At 36.1% G+C, this 18,048-nt stretch overlaps 1 protein-coding gene across 4 annotated transcripts in view; it reads right to left on the bottom strand.

Moving 5' to 3' along the window:
• The window catches only part of si:rp71-36a1.1, a 40,548-nt gene that overhangs the window by 6,746 nt on the left and 15,754 nt on the right, over window positions 1–18,048 (bottom strand). Inside the window, exons 2-7 of one of the 4 annotated variants that reach the window (XM_043222635.1) lie at window positions 17,330–17,427; window positions 16,717–17,013; window positions 14,910–15,239; window positions 13,548–13,682; window positions 13,049–13,086; window positions 12,094–12,648 (exon numbers count right to left, since the gene is read on the bottom strand). In XM_043222635.1, coding sequence (XP_043078570.1) covers window positions 12,616–12,648; window positions 13,049–13,086; window positions 13,548–13,682; window positions 14,910–15,239; window positions 16,717–17,013; window positions 17,330–17,393 — 897 coding nt within the window. In that variant the 5' untranslated portion in view covers window positions 17,394–17,427 and the 3' untranslated portion in view covers window positions 12,094–12,615. Of the gene's footprint in view, window positions 1–1,393; window positions 1,727–2,412; window positions 3,864–12,093; window positions 12,649–13,048; window positions 13,087–13,547; window positions 13,683–14,909; window positions 15,240–15,424; window positions 17,014–17,329; window positions 17,428–18,048 lie in introns of those variants that run through there. The other 3 variants (XM_043222636.1, XM_043222634.1, XR_006247635.1) reach the window with 3 other exon arrangements.

The following is an 18,048-nucleotide window of genomic DNA, read 5'->3' on the forward strand; positions in this document are numbered from 1 at the left end:
GTTTTTTATTTAAAAATAAAAGGTTAAGTCGATTTGGGTGTGTTATCTGTTTTTTTTTTTTTTTATAAATACATTTTCTGTGACTATTTATTTGAACTAGAGAAAATTTACCTTAAGCTTAGGTAATGTACATTATTTTAGTGTTAAAAACAACTCCATTAGTGTTAAAATATTGACACACTTAGTGTAGTTTTAACACTTAATAGGTGTAAATGGAAACTTTCACTAAAAGAAAAACACACCAATGGTGTTAAATGTGAACACTCACAGTGTTTTTATAACACTCTAAATGAGTTGAAAAATGTACACTTTTTAAAGTGTAAAATTAACTCGATTCAGTGTGGACCTATATAAACCCCGAAAAAGTGTTGATTTCCACACTACTAGTGTAAATTTAACACTTTGAATTTTGCTGTGCACCTGTAAAGGAAATTAGGTGTGAGCCTTCTGAGTCTACTCATGAATCTGCTCCAACTCAGGAACCCTCAGAGTCCATTCCTGAATTCGCTCCAGTGCGGGACCCTTTAGAATACACTCAGGAGGCAGCTACATTCAAATTTTAGAGCCTACTTCTGGCCGGGAGGCCCTAAACCTGTTGGCCTCAACCAAGGTCCTCTCCCTGCCGGTGCCACACAAGCTTCTAAGCTTTTAGATTTTAGACCTATTGACCCTTGTCTACCTCTGTCTTCAGGCTCTCTTCCACTTGTCAACCCTCCACCTGATCTGACTCCTCTTCGCCACCCTCCGGGACTCTTGTTTTGTTCCTCAGACTGTGGAGCATCTGGACTCCACTACTTAGAAAGGGAGCTCTGTCATGATCTTCAGCTGGTGTGCTCAGGATGGACACCAGGGGACATTGTCATTGGCGTATGGCTTCTATTGCGTTGTGCCATTTACTTTCTCCTGTCTATTATTTGTCTACTATATCTATTATCTGTAACCTAACTTTATTCAACAGATGTCTTCTAACACTGATTGACATTGCCGGACAAGGGACAAGACCAAACACAGGGAATTTATACTAACTAAGGAGGGACACCTGAAGTCAATTTAACACAATCGAGGTAAACAGAAACTGGGTCACGAGAGTAATGGAAACACAGGAAGACAGGACACACTCTGACAACAGATGCCTCTAAATTTTGGGACATTTGGGATTCTATCTGGTTCATTCACAAAATCAGCTATTAAAAAAGGAGTATGTCATTTTTACAGCATTAATTAAGCACATCACTTCTTATTTGAGGGAAATGGTTACTAAACTAGCAGTGCCTCAAATGTATTGTTGCTTTGCCTTAAACATTTCATTAAGCGCAAACGTTTAATTGTAATCTAAACTACTCTCACAGTACTGCCGATTTAAATGAATTCATTTTTACATTGAGTTACTCACCGACAGTTAAATTGATTGACTTGTGCATGGTGTGTTTGCCGCCGCTGTTGGTGAAATCAACCTCATAAATTCCAGAAAGGCTTGTTTCAGTGTTCGAGATTGTCAGAGATCCAGTCTCACCATCCAGCAATAGTCTGTATTTGATCATTCCACCATAACTTAAATATGTGTAGAAGATTCCAGCCATTCTACTTATTTCAGCTATAGGACATTTCTGCTTTCCAAACCTCCACCGTATCACATCATATGTCTGTATCTCAGGAACATCAGTGTATAGAGTGACTGAATCTCCCTCCATCACTGACAGTGACATTACTCCAGTTTGGTTCACACCTGAAAAACAAACACAAGAGACATCTAAACAGATCTAACGAAGATCATTGAGTCATGTCTAATGAACATCATGCCACTTTCTGCAGGATCATTTTAATTCATGATTTTTTTTTCTAGTCCAAAGCAGATACAATTAAATTCAGACACTTTTACAAACACACTGCCATTTAATTAAAAACTTGAATCAATCTGCAGAAAAAAACCTTTTTTTCAGTCAACAAAGCCTTAATTATATTTTGGTCACAGAAATAATTATATGCACTTTGGTGATTATAGTATGGTAATTAAAGTAATACTCAATACAATAATATAAAATATTAAGATTCTGTATTAGGTTTGGGTAGTATACTGTAAGGCCCAGGTGGTGTTCAGATTTAAGGATTCTGGTTATTCTGGTTCAGGACACCTCTGCATGAAAAAACATCATACCGCAGTGTTAAAGAAGAAAAAAATGCTCACTTAAAATACCCTTATTATGGATTTTTGACAATGACCTTTCATGCAGTGTGCAATGAAGCTGTTTGTCAGATACATATTTTATTTACAAATGTCTCATTTTATACCCAATTCATTGTATATATTTGCTTATTTGCTATGGCAGGTTGCTTCCAGAGAATTTAAATAATTTTTACTTTAAATCAAATTTTATGTGAATGATCATTGAATTAAGAAAATGACAAACTCACATGTGACACTGAATGTCTTCTGTGATGCATAATACGGAGACATAAGAAAATCGTCAAACAAAGCTAATCTGGATGAGTATGCGTCTATGAATTGTCTTATACTATAAAGTCCGGTGTCTGTGGTTCTGATGTTTGTGATCTTAAGATCTCCGGTCTGAATGTCCAGCTGCAGTCTGTCCTTGAATTTTACATTATCGACATATCTAGCGTTGTTGTTAATCACGCTAGCTAAAAGAGTGTCATTAAAACTCCACTCAATCGCTTCATATGCCTGTAGGATTTCATAAGTGTGTAGAGTGACAGAATCTCCCTCCATCACTGACAATGACCCAACAAACACACCTGATGATCAAACAGAAACAGTCAGTCAGAGATAAAACTTATAAAACTGAAATATTATTTATCCTTCAGTTTGGTCTCAAACAACAAAATTACAGAATTTTACAAAATTACAGAAGAAACAAGAAAACATTAGGATGTTTCACTTACCAACTTTAGTAAATATTACATGTATATGTGTATGTGTGTGTGTGTGTGTGTGTGTGTGTGTGTGTGTGTGTCTATATGATACTTAAATAAATAAGCTTTCTATTGGTATATGATTTGTTAGAATAGAACAATATTTGGCAAAGATATAAGTAAAGCTGAAAGTGCATCATGAATAAAGTTATTGTCTCTCAAAAAAAAGGGTTGACTCTGAACTGCTTAAACAAGTCATTTTCATTTCTGTTAAGTTTACACTTTAACAGTAGGAGTGTAATCACAAACTCTTTCTCCAGTCTACTTGGAGTCATGATAAAAGATCGAGCTATACAATGGTTACAAACTTTATAAGTACACTATATTACTGATCAGAGCAGAGTAGACACATGCAAATAAACAGTTTGAAAAGATTCTTCAGGTAAAACCAAATGCATATTGTAAAAAAAAATGCATGTAAACCTGTTGGTGGGGAATTATAATTATAAACTTTTTAACAGACCCTTTAACATAGTCTGCTGCTGCATCAAGAAATTTAACGTATAACTATTTTTACTTGAGGAAAAATATATGCTTCAGTCTCAGATCTCAGATGATTCAAAAGACAGTTTGAGTGTTGTGCTATAGATAATAAAACTTACTGACAGTCACTGTGAATAACTTATATATTACGTTCATGCCACTGCTGTAGATCTCAACCATATAGGATCCAGAGTGTTTGGTTGTGATGTTCCTGATGGTTAAGGATCCAGTCTGATGATCCAGCTGTAGTCTGTCTCTGAATACACCGTCAGGACCATCAGATGTGCTGAAGATTTCAGCTGTTCTGTTGATTTCGGCTATAGAGGGTTCCTCATTTCCAAACCTCCACCGTATCACATCATATGTCTGTATCTCAGGAACATCAGTGTATAGAGTGACTGAATCTCCCTCCATCACTGACAGTGACTTCCTTTCAGTGCCTCTCACACCTGATGAAAAAAACCCACAAACAGTTTCTCTGTCAGTCAGCACTTTTACAACACTTTCTCTAAATAAGCAATAAGGTATGAGAGGCTGTGCTGTATTGTGAATACATTACAATAAAACTGAAGGGCACTGTTAGGCACAATGTGACGTGGAGTCCCTACGACCCCTTTAGCCATGATTTATTCACAGTATAGCATGGCTATATAGTACCTTATTGCTTTTATAAAATGTATATGATTATGTTACTTTTTTAATGCAAGTTTGTTAAATGCTCTCCTTCAGCTAAAATAGTTCCTGTCAGCAACAGTTTTAGCTCTTTTCTTGAAAACACAGTTTGGTTCTTTAGAACAGGGGATTTAATTTTGCCTGCAAAACCTGCAAAAGCTTACAAAGGTTTCAGTCATTATCATAATCTTTAGAATACTGATCCTAATAATTAGTAACTCCATCTGAGATATTTGTTAATACTTGAGTTATTACTAGTGGGTTACCATGACCTTCACTTTAGAATTAATTATACGTTATGTATTATTTATATTAATTATGAGTCTGTATACAGTAATTCTTAGTAGTTTTTGTGGAGATATGAAAAAATATTTACTGATTAGCTAATAGTGAACTACCACATTAGACTAAGTACTATTACTTACTAATTCATTAATCAGAGTTTCTTGTTAGTTATTAATAGTTACTAGAGTGCTAATATTGCATTATTCGTGTGTTCTTGTGTAGTTATTCATTAATGATGGAACTGTATTCTAAAGTGTTACCTTGTATTTGTAAATGAGCATAGTACAAGCATAACAGACAACACATAATCAAATACCTAGTTGGACGCCTGACATGAAAAGAGATCTTTTGAGTTTTTGGAAATTTTCTCTACTGTCCCTCTGACCTGCAACATATTTGAAAGTATTTAACTAGATTAAGTTAAGTTAATTAAGTTAAAAGTTTTTTAACTTAATAATGCTTAGTAACTTTTAAGGTGTCTGATCATTATCAGTTAATCGAGGTGACTAAACAACAGAATCAATCAAATTTCACAGCTAATATATATATATATATATATATGTATAGAAAATACCAGGAATGGCATCAGAAATGATCCCATGATATATGTCATCCTCCCTTTCCTTCGAGATTGTTTTCTGTTCTCTTTTGCCACACAATTCAGTAAACTCATTTTGGATGTGTGAGTTCAAATAATGAGTTAACCTGCTTTCTTTTTTGGATGACTTCATTATAATTTTTTGGCTGGTGTATCATTATGGGACAAAAGCTCTAGAATGCCTAAAAAAATCCATTATGGACATCACCTAAGTTTTTGTTTTAGCTCTGAAAGGTAAATTTTTTGACAGCAAGTGCACAGTTATATCAGGGAGCCTCTGAAAGAAAACTATTTCAGAACGTAACTTTGCATCTGAATGTTGATGCATCTGCATATTTAGAATGCTACAGTTTTTTTTTGTTTTTTTTTTAATAGCAGTCTCTTTGAGCCATTATTCTCATGGTTTGGGAGCTATTTAGAGGGCTATGAGAAGGTCTTTATTGCCCATGAGAGAAAAGAACACATGGGAAGCAAAACAGTGCATGTATTCTCATTATAAATTAACCAAAGCCTTTTTAATCTTTTCTCTACCATTTGCTGCCTGAATGGAATTTCAGGTAGTCTGGAAATGGCTTTCACAATGTATTGTGAGAAATTTATCTTTCTTCTCTATGTCCCTCAAACATCTTCAAATTAATAATAATAAAAAAAAAACCTCAAAGAATCACTTAAATAAGACATTACTTAAATGTATAATTTATTTCTACTTAACATAATTTTAATCTTAATAGTTATTTTATAAAAAGTATGTTCAAAAACATCAACAATGTGGACTAATGAATTTCGGTAAAGACTACTATTGTAAACGTGTATAGTCTACTCAATATTGTTTGTTCATACAACTTAACCTGTTTAGTTTCATCCTGTGTAAAAACTAAAATGGTTTAGTGCAACGGGATTCCATGCAATTGTCTAGTAATATCAACTAATTTGGGTTAATAGTGCGTGAATGAAACAGACATAATGTGTTCATAATGCTATAACTGAAATATACTGTAACTATTTATATAAGTATAACATTTTAATTTATTTATATTTAATTTTGTAAGTATTGGTTCAGCCACCGTTTAGGCAATGGAACAATTTTTACAGTATTGAATTATCACCATTACCCAAAAAAAAAAAAAAAAAAAAAATCGACCCTATGCATGACATGGGTTAATCAAAAGTAGTGTAAGGCTGCTGGCTCAGATTCTGAAATGAAATCATAGAAATGTTTCTTACAGTAGAAAATTACACCTGGAGGGTCAGAATTAACATGCTGCTTATAGCAAGCATATATTTTACAACTGGCAGTTGAATTAGCTAACCACTCAAAAAGGTAATCACTCAAAAAAGTAGGAAAATTTAAATTGTCTGTTTTTTGGATTGTAGATCTAATGACCCAGAAAAGTTATTATCAAAAGTTAGTATCTTTAAAAATTCAAGTATTAGACAAGAGAGAGAGAGTGAAACAAAAAAGAATGAAGCAGAAAGTGCTGCAGCCATTAAAGAAGAAGAAGAAGAAGAAGAAAACACTTACCAATTGCATATAAAGGGATCAAAAAGAGTATGAGTGCTCTCCTCATATTGATGTAGAGTAGAGTGAATATACGCTAGACTGTCGATAGTGTTCTCTGAGTGTTCGTCAACAATTCGCTTTTAGTAAGATGCATGGCACGAACCGTGACATAATATATGATTTCTGGATCAGGGTGTAGCTCAGGAAAAATGTCTTCCTGTAGAATACTCAATAGTTAAAACGGTTTAATTAATTAAAATCCTGCATTCTCTGAGTGTTTGTCAGCAATCCGGTTTCCTAAACCGCACCCTGAACCTACAATCTTATGTCATAACTTTTTTGGGTCATTAGATCAGTTGCACACAGATCTGGTTCAGGGTGTGAAGGTTTTAATCACCAAGAAACGTTATTATATCACAGTTATAACTGTGATTACCTTTAATAGAAATCTTATATAATGACACTTAATGAGTTGTCATAACAAACAAATAAGAAAATTAACAAAAATTATCCTATACATATACAAATACATATACATACTATATATAGCTGATGCTGACATTTGTAAATTTTATGGGTCTGGCTTCTGGTCAAATCGATGTCCAGCTATCTTCATATACAACAGCTGTTTGATATTGCAAATTGTTGTGTCTTAACAAATTTTAAATCTATTATTTATTATTGTGAACATACTAGTTGATAGTGCAAACATTTTTACCATTAACTGCACAGTATATTTTTTCTAGTTATTTCCCTATGGCGGTTAACATAGGCTTTATGAACTGAAAGTTTCACCCATAGACTTACTTCTGCATTGAAGAATAAGGTGGATACAAAGGATAATTATCCTAGAATTATCCTATACAAATACAAACACAAAAGCATACACACCCCTGGGACCTGTTTCAGAAAGGAGGTTAGATAAAAAGTAAAAGTATGTCTACACTGAAATTTTGAATATTTATCTTACCCCACTGGCAGATTATTAGCAAAGAAAAATAAGAAAAATAACCTATACTTAAAAGATTAAATACCTTATGTCATTTACATGTATATATATATTTTTTTTATTTTTGTGCACAATTATTTAGATCATGCAGACACTGTCAGTGACAAAAACATCATATATATATATATAGATCAGACAAAGACAAAGATCCATCTGATCTCGTCTCTTCTCTCCTCATTTTCTAATAATGTCTCCACTGCTAAACTTAACTATTACCAAACCAAGATTAACAACACCTCTGACTCATGGAGCCTCTTTAAAACATTCTCTGCTCTTCTTTGCCCACCTGTCCCCCCACCATCGTCATCCTTAACCTCTGATGATTTTGCTCGTTTTTTCAGTAACAAAACCACTAAGATCAGCAACCAATTTCCTGCTGCTCCTCACCTTACACACACCAAACCACAGCACCCCAACACATTCTCCACTTTCTCCCTCCTCTCTGAAACAGAGGTATCAAAAATCGTCCTTGCCACGAATGCCACAACCTGCCCTTTAGATCCCATCTCTACTAACATCTTTCAGGCTATCGCTCCATCCGTCCTCCCTGCACTCACCCACATTATCAACAACTCTATCTCCACTGGTACATTTCCCTCAGCTTTTAAGGAGGCTCGTGTTGCCCCTCTCCTTAAAAAACACACACTTGACCCTGAGCTCATTGAAAATTACAGACCTGTATCTCTCCTCCCATTCATGGCTAAGACACTAGAGCGTGTTGTCTTTAACCAACTCTCCTCCCATCTCTCACAAAACAATCTCCTGGACAGCAACCAATCAGGTTTCAAAAGCGGCCACTCCACAGAAACTGCACTTCTATCGGTCATTGAGGCACTGAGACGGTCAATCAAATCAAATCAAAATCTTCAGTGCTTATCCTGTTGGACCTGTCTGCTGCTTTTGACACTGTAAACCATAACATACTCCTATCAACCCTCAGGCAGATGGGTGTCTCTGGAACGGCCCTTCGGTGGTTTGAGTCCTACCTCTCTGGTAGGTCTTTCAGGGTATCATGGAGGGGCGATGTCTCAGAGTCTCATCACCTCAATACTGGAGTGCCTCAGGGCTCAGTACTTGGGCCACTGCTTTTTTCCGTCTACATGACATCACTGGGTTCTGTCATTCTGAAGCATGGCTTCTCATATCACTGCTATGCAGACGACACTCAACTCCATCTCTCCTTTCAACCAGACGATCCCACTCTTTCTGCACGTATTTCTGCGTGCCTAAACGACATCTCAGTCTGGATGAAGGATCATCACCTGCAGTTAAACCTCACAAAAACAGAGCTCCTCATTTTTTCGGCCGATCCCAACATACAGCACAACCTATCATTTCAGCTAGGCTCGGCTACTGTATCCTCGTCTAGGTCAGCTAGGAACCTTGGAGTGATCATTGACGACCAGCTTACTTTCACTGAGCACATTTCAAAAACTGCTCGATCTTGTAGGTTTGTGCTGTACAACATCACATGTACAACGTACTTATCAGAACACGCTACACAGATCCTCGTCCAGGCACTAGTCCTGAGTAGACTTGATTACTGCAACGCCCTCCTTGCTGGCCTCCCAGCCTCTACAACCAGACCTCTTCAGATGGTCCAGAATGCATCGGCAAGGGTGGTCTTCAACAAACCAAGGAGGGCCCACGTCACGCCCCTCTTCATTAGTTTACACTGGCTTCCTATAGATGCCCGCATCAAATTCAAATCCCTGATGCTGGCCTACAGGACAATCACAGGCTCCGCTCCCTCATACTTACACTCATTAATTGAATCATATGTTCCCTCCAGGTGCTTACGCTCTGCAAATGAAAGGCGTCTTGCAGTGCCTTCACAAAAAGGTGCAAAATCACTCTTGCGCACCTTCACCTGGTCTGTTCCTCGCTGGTGGAACGATCTGCCCGTTGCCACTAGGGCAGCAGAGTCACTAGCAATCTTCAAAAACCAACTCAAAACTCATCTTTTTCATTTACACTTGACCCAACATTGATAGCACTCTCTTTTTCTCCTGCTCCTTCCTATCCTTTTCTTGTTTAAAAAAAAAAAAAAAAAAAAAGCCTTGTGTCTGCGTTAGGTAAGACAAGACCCCACTCAAGAGCACTTATGCACTACTGCCCTTTTACTGATATTAATTTGCTTCTATATGCCTACCTCATTTGTACGTCGCTTTGGATAAAGGCGTCTGCTAAATGACTAAATGTAAATGTAAATATATATATATATATATATATATATATATATATATATATATATATATATATTGCGAAAACAAACAAACACAAGACAGAACCAACCAATGAGAATAAGACAAATGAAACCTGGGAACCAATTGGAACAATCACACAGACATAGGTAGCACATGACGTGACACTCTGGGATGGAGCGCACTCTAACGGCGTTCATGGGCACTCCGGCTGGCGATCGTGACAACATCAGGGATGTAGAGAACACTATGACCCATTTATACAAAGTGGTCAAAAAAAGTCTTTTCCCTACTGGATTTGAAGATTTTTCCAATACTTGTTGTTTACCAGTAAAAATAGTGTTCCAGAGGGTATAGAAACACAGGTAGGGTAGGGTAAGGTAAGATTCTTCTGGTAACATTTGCATTCCAGGGGTTAAACATCACTGTATTGGAGATGCGATAACCCACGGACAGGCAAAAACAATGGCAACGGTATTAAAGTAGCCCAATTTAATTTATTTTAGAATGCATAATTTGTTTACAATGCCATTTCATTTTTAATTGTTTTTTAAAAAAAGAAAGAGTGAGCCAGTTCTGATGTCTGATGTGCATTGTATATATATATATATATATATAATATATATATATATATATATATATAGGAAAGCAAAATTATGTTACTGTTAAACGTCTACTGAAATTTATGCTATGTGCCAGCCCAGGTAGAAGGGATAATGAAACACCATTGTTTCCTCCTTAATCTCCTGAATAAAAACATGCAGATCAGAACGCAACTGTCACGGTGTGGTTCAGAGAAGGAGCGCTAGATGAGCATTTAACATAAACAGTTTTAATCTTACACCAAGAAGCAAATTATAACACTACAGACAGGCAAATAGAGTAGAACCACACGTATTAAAGACAACGATCATACAAACTAAACGGAAGCAAACTGGACTTAAATACACAAAGCAATTTACTAAATTAACAAGGCACAGCTGAACACAATAAGACAATTAACTAAAATTAGGGCACACAGAACCACATGGAACATGAAAACAAAAAAGACTCTTATTTGTAAAATATTTGTTGATAAATCTACTTGACATAACTTTATACTGTTATAACGAACACTTTTGAGAAATTAACCTGAAATGAAAGGATTTATAACATCAGCTGATCTTTGTATCTTGAAGGCAGAGTGGATGATTTTTTTATATTAATAGCGGTTTCAACAAAATTGTATACAAATGAGTACAAACGAGTCCATCACCATCAATAGTTTGACCTAATCACCGATTGACAGCAACACTAAAACTCTGAGAAAAGGTGAATTACTAGAACCACATCCTTATACATTCTTATCCTGATTCAGTGCAAATAAGAGTTAATCTAAACTATTCACGCAAAGCCGATGTAAATAAATTAATTAAAAAGCTTGATAAACTGATCTCTAGTTTATAATCTCCAGTGTCTGTGGTTTTGGTGTTTGTGATGGTGAGATCTCCAGTCTGACTGGAATGTCTCATTAAGAGCATCCTCATATTGAGGGGAAATTTGATTTTCTTATTCTAGGTATGAGACCAATTTCAGCTCCAAACCTCCAGTCTATCACATCATCTTTCTGTATATTAGTAAGTGTGTAGAGGGACTGAATCTCCCTCCTTCTCTGACCTTTTTTTTCACCAAACACAACTCAAGAACAAAAGAACAAGTTACAGACGGAATGACTAAATGAATAAAATATATATTTCAAACAGCTGGAATAAAAAGAAAAGCGAAAACTAATTAGCATCGTCAGATTTTACAAAGTTTATTTTTTTTAGAAACAAATGTGTTCTTCATTTGGCTGCAAACTTCAATGAAGTGTTTTTTCTGATGATTTTCACTGTGTCTTACTGTTTCGAGTCACCACAACAGACTGACAGAAAGAATCACAGAAAAACAGACTGAAGATCGACATTATACCAGAGAAATTTCTTGATTATATCTGCACTGTGAATTACAGGTCTTTATCGTACTGTAGATTATTGTTAAAGTTAAAATTCGAAGTGATTAATCTGAAATGGCAGATTCTTATGCACCACTTTCAAAGTAGAAAACACCAAAAACATTTCCAGAAACCTCACACACACGAAATGTAGCGCAATGATGAAATAGCAGAATACAATATTTAACAGGATAGCTCACTTGCGATTTTGTTCAACCAGGTCAGAGTCTTGCTGCTGTTTATTGAGGCGACATCAGTAGGCCACATAAATGTGGTCTGATAGGCGAATGAATAGCGTAACATTGGAGTCTGTTTGCTTATTAAATGGATTTGGTTTATTTGTGTGTGTCTAAAAACGTACAAATACATAATATGAAACTCTTTAGTATGAAGTAGGAGAAACAAATACATAACACTAGGTGAGAAATAATTCTGATGCAGCGTGAACAACAGATTTTATTGTAAGGCAAAAATAAACAGGACGCAACAAAAATACATAGGATTGTATGTTAATAAATAAGTAGATACAGGACAGGCACAATGGCAGGTCAGGAGGAATGGCTGTCGACTCCATGGGGAGCAGGTGGTGGAGGAGCCAGAGATAGAGAGCCAAAGAGCCGGAGCGACAGAGGACTGAGGTGGAGCTGGAGGGATGGAGGAGCCTGACAGAGCCGGAGGGACAAGGTGAAGCTGGAGGAGAGGAATCCCGAGGCTGCGGTTAGTTGACGACAAACCAAGGTCGAGCCGGAGGGACGATGGAGCCTGGTGGAACTGGTGGACTGATGGACCACAGTGCAGAGGAGGGAGCTAGGAGCCAAGGGGGAGCCGACAGGCCGAGGTGGAGTCCAAGACTCAGAGGACGTCTCTGGGGGACGCACTTGAGGCAGGCACTAAGGATGGCTCGATGGGACCGCACAATTTAATTACCAGAGCACTGATCGGCTGGTCATTGCCTTCCTTCTAAAGGTTTTCCTCCTCCGTTATAAATAAAACCTAGGGATAAAAGTGAAACAGTTTGAACTCATCATATAACACTGATGCAGCGTTGTAATAATAGTGTTTAATAAATTAATACAACCACAGAAACAAACATGGAATGTTGTCATAAAAACAGGAAGAGCTCTTGCTGTAGATAAACTGTTTCTTTAAAGAATGAAGCTTTTGGTTAATTGCTAAATTCACTAAATTCATTTTACTAATACATGAACAACTGTTCTGTACAGAGTGAAAAACAGAAAGCTAGTCAATACATCAATAAATCAGTAAATCATTACATCAAAAGGAGATGAAGACAAGGTCAGCTCTGTCTTTATATGTTTTAATGATGTTAATATTATCATGATGTGTGAATGAACAACATGAATGAATCCAAATAATACACTTCAATGCTTACAGCATTTCTTAATTTTGACATGCGGGCCCGGACATTTTCTGAAAGCAAACAGATTTTAATTTATTGTAAATCTTCTGGTAGTTATGTAAAAACCATATAAAAACATGATCATATTACAAAATCAATCTCTGTGCTGTTCTCACACAGCGTGCATCCATGATTACATCCAGCAAATAATTCATGCTGTATTCATGACTCTACAGTAATTTTACTATTTATTTTTCTTTAATAATATTTAATTTTGGTTTAACATAAACAAGTTTATCTTTAGGTTAGCTGAGTAAAATATGACTTCTTGATTTCAGAGTTGTTGTTTTTTTACAAAGCAAGGTCAGTGCCGTCTCTAATACACCTGTGTGTCTTTTGTAATCCTGTTTAGAGATTAATAGGTTTACAGTAATGTTGTTTAATACTGAATATCTTCACTGAATAATTATTGCAATGGTATTCAGGCCTAAAGTAATTTTTTCCCATATTATGAACTATGTGTGACACTTACTCCTTTGTCTTTTTAGTTTAGCAATCCTGCGGCGATGGTGAATCACAACAAGAGCTATAACTACAGCTGCAGCCAGCAGAATAACAACAATACTACCAACAATCCCTGCTACAGCAGCTGGAGACAGACCTGAACCTGAAACAGACATCAGTGTGAATGGATGATCTATGACACTCATAAACATAAGTGCTACATTACAGAGTGAAAATCTGTAATGATAAGGAGAGACGGTCAGTCTGCATAGGTTTCTATTGTGTGTGTGTGTGTTGTGTTGTGTATGTATGTGTGTGTTACAGTACAGTATGTATGTATCTATAAAAGCAGATTCACAGTATAATGTAAAATGCAAGTAAACTACTGTAAAGAATTATGGTAAGCATACTTTATTACAGTACTGTACACGTTATTTAAAAAACTGTTCATCCTACCAAATGCCAAAATGATCTAAGGATATGATTGTTCTGTCAAAATTTGGAGAAAACTATCAACTCAATAAAGTAATTATTGAGAACATGATACACAATAGTCATCCTTATTTCATCAGAAACAAGCCCATGACCTCAGTCTCTTCTGCCTGTTCCACTGTTTCAGGAGTTATGATAAATCATGACAGTTAACTATCACAATATTTTAAAGCAAAGACAAGTTATAATTCTTATTACTACTGAAAAATAAATACCGTTGATTAAAATTTGGTATGGACTTTGAGTGGTGGGTTTAAATTGATGAACTTGGTCCTGGTCACCGATGCAAATCACACAGAAAATCATCATGATAGGTAACAAAATGCCTATCAATGAGTAGATTCAATGAGTCATCATCTAGAGGATATTATTGCAATTTTAGGGTCTTTTAGAGTAAAGGAGAAACAAGGAAAGTCAAGGAAAGCAGCGCAAATTACAGAAAAAAAGAAATATAATCCTAACTGTTATAACCTTTACCCTATATCTAGAAAATGTAGCATGCTTGTTTAGATTCATATGACTTATTTGCTTTATCTAACTTTAGAGTTTTCATTTAAATTATAATTCATTTACTTTTGTATTCCAATATATTTATTTTTCTTCCAGATGGGCTGAATAGGACTTGTGAGTCCGCTGCGTTCTCAAAACTCTGGCCTTTTGATAAAACCTAGAATATCAAAAACAACTGCGGGCGTCAGATCCTTTTCCTATTTAGCACCCAAACTCTGGAACAGTATACCTAACACTGTTCAGGAGGCAGACACACTCGGTCAGTATAAATCTATATTAAAGACACATCTCTTTAACCTAGCCTACACATAACACACTAATACGTTTCTATTATTCGAATCCGTTAATATATTTTTAGGCTGCATTAATTAGATCAGCCAGAACTCACCGCTGACAGTCACATTAAATGACGTATGTGTGGTGTATCTGCTACTTCCACTCCTGATACCAACTTCATAAAATCCAGAGTGTTTGGTTCCGATATTCCTGATGGTCAGAGATCCAGTCCAATGGTCCACCTGTAGTATGTCTTTGAATCTCCCATCAGGACCATCAGATGTGATTATAGCCTTTCTGTTGATTTCAGCTACAGGAGGGTTTCGATGTTCAAACCTCCACTGTATCACATCGTCGCTCTGGATCTCCGAAACATCAGTGTGTAGAATGACTGAATCTCCCTCCAGCACTGACACTGAATTCACTCCAGAGTAACTCACACCTGAAGAACAAGCAGTCAATCGCTTTAATTTATTCAACGGTTTTTCAATCTCATCCAGAGCAGATTTAAGTGGATTTCACATATAATTTCTCGAACACACATAGTATCTAAACTAATTTTGTTTTCTAAAAAATTGATGCTTAAGTTTGTAGAGATGTTTAATGTTTGTTTAAAACGCCACTTACCTGTGTTATTGAAGCCTTGGCCATTTTATTCCAGCTAATGAAGCCTTAAAATATATTAGCAAGTCAAATTCTGCTTTAAAAAAAATGGCCAAACACAAAATCATTTCTGCAGAAACACATTGTTTTGATAGGCTGTTCCACACATTGCTGTTTTAAAAGAAGAGAGCAAACTCAATCTAGCCAACTAGTTACAACCCAAATTCCTCAAATGTTGGGACGTTTTTTTTTATTTAAATAATATGAAAACTGAAAGTCTTTCAAATAACTTGAGCCGATATTTTATTATTTACAATTGACAGTTTTATCCACTAAAAGACCTAATGTCTGCCACGGGTCTCAAGAATCAGATGGCAGAATCTAGCAACCAATTAAAATTGTGTCAAAAGGTTGCGTGATACTTCAAAGAAGCGATACTTCTGTCAAATTGCAAAGGCTTTGCAAAACTGCTGTGAATAACATCTAAAGATTCAGAGAAACTTTATTGGATGCCCGTGGTCCTTGGGCACCCAGATGACACTGCATAACCCATTACATTGATTCTGTTATTGACTTTGCTAAATGGGCCCAGGAATACTTCCAGAAACCACTTTTGTTAAACACACTGATGTGCCAGCTGCAGATGCCAACTAAGGCTTTATCATGCAGAAAGGAAGCCACATGTGAACATTCAGTGTCAGAATTCAATGTCACTGCATAACATTATTAAAGGGCTTTCGCGCTAGAGAACCAGTTTCTACCTCTGTCCGTTTTCCTAGTCGCATTCGCACCAGCAACAGGAACTCAGAGGCAGCCTAAAGCGGTGTCTTTGTGGGCTGTATCAACAAGGTCAAAAAGCACTGAATGGAGGATGCTGTAATCAGAGCTGTTTTTGTTGCGTGTTGTGGGTTTCTTGATAACGGACAATAAATGTATGCGCTTTGAGCGTTAAAAGCTCACAAACACTACTTTAAGAGAAATCAATTCCACATATAAAAAATATAACATATACATCTATGCAATATCACCGGGGAACTTATTGCAAAGCATTCAAGTTTTTCTATTCTTCAATTCTGTTGTTTATTCATTAAGTGACAATCTCTTTTAATATTTAGCTTGTAGTTAAAAGCCTGGCATTATGCATGAAATCTTATTTTCCTTTTTATTAAAATTTTTGTGTTGACAGTTAACTGAACAAGTTGTCAGACACTTTGGTCTCATGTTGGTCTGGGCCGCTGGGTTTAAGTTTTAACACACTCGTAACACTTATGTGTTACTAGTATGTAAATTATAATTAGTGAATTAAAAACACTCACCGCTGACACTGAATTTCATCTCCGAGGACACTCTGGGGCTGTTGATCTCAAGCTTATAAAGTCCTGAGTCTGTGATTCTGAAGTCTGTGATCTTGAGATCTCCGGTCTGAATGTCCATCTTCAGTCTGTCTCTGAATTTCACGTCATTGTCATATACAGCATCGTTCTTAATCATTCTAGCTATTCGACTGCTGTTAAACCTCCATTCGATTTCTTCATCTGTCTTTATTTCAGTAACATCGGTGTGTAAAGTGACAGAATCTCCTTCCTTCACTGACACAGACTCACCGAACACACCTGAAGAACGAACAGAAACTATAAATGTTTTAAAGTACGAGAGACCTAATTGGAAAATGATACACATTTAGCTATATTAACATAATCTTAATTAAAATTATACATACACTAAAAAATAAAGATGGGTATCAATAAACTGACATGTATTATTTTTATTAAGTGCATATTTACTAGACTATTATTATTTATTATGACTAAATAACAACAACAACAATTAAATGTTAGGGAAAAAGAACCTACCGTGTTAAAATCAGTTTAACATTCACAGACACTGTCTCACTGAAATTATTACGACTGAAGTCATGGTAACACTTACCGACCGCAAATACCGGGAACAGAAAGAGTATAAACGCTCTCTTCATAGTGATGTAGTGATTCATAAAGGTCTTACAGTTCTCAGATCGACCCGTTTTTCTGAGACGACAGACAAAAAACCCCAAAAACATAAATACTGATTTACACTGATGGAAATTTAATGCTGATTTATCTTCATGATTTAGCTTACATTACTCTAAAAGACACACGTCCATGTGTATCTGTGTGTGTGTGTGTTTGAGCTAGAGCAAAAGCGCAATCCTGTAGCCTCTCTACAATGGCTGAATGTTCAGTTTGTTTGTGTCAGACTGTGCCAGGAACGTGTTTTACACAATAGACCAACTAAAGTGAGCTTTTCTTTTCTAAAGAAGCAGACTAGCCACTATTTTCCACTTTTTGTACTTCATTACTGCTCTTATCTTTATTTAATAGTGCACTCTGATTATTATATGCACGTTTTTGTGTTTATATATATACATACATATATATATACACACATATATGTATATAAATATATATATACATATATACATACACATATATAAATATACAAATATATATACATATATACATTCACACACATATATATATTCGAGAGGGTCCACGTGAGTCACTTGCTCAGTTTATAGAGTTCGGTTTAGTGACTGTGGGGTCAGCTTTTACGTTGGGTATTGAGGAGGAAAAGGACAAGATGGCCGCCTTCCCGAGCCGCTCCCCAAG

The sequence above is a fragment of the Puntigrus tetrazona genome, chromosome 22 (genome assembly GCF_018831695.1).
Source record: "Puntigrus tetrazona isolate hp1 chromosome 22, ASM1883169v1, whole genome shotgun sequence".
In the NCBI taxonomy this organism is placed as follows: Eukaryota; Metazoa; Chordata; class Actinopteri; order Cypriniformes; family Cyprinidae; genus Puntigrus; species Puntigrus tetrazona.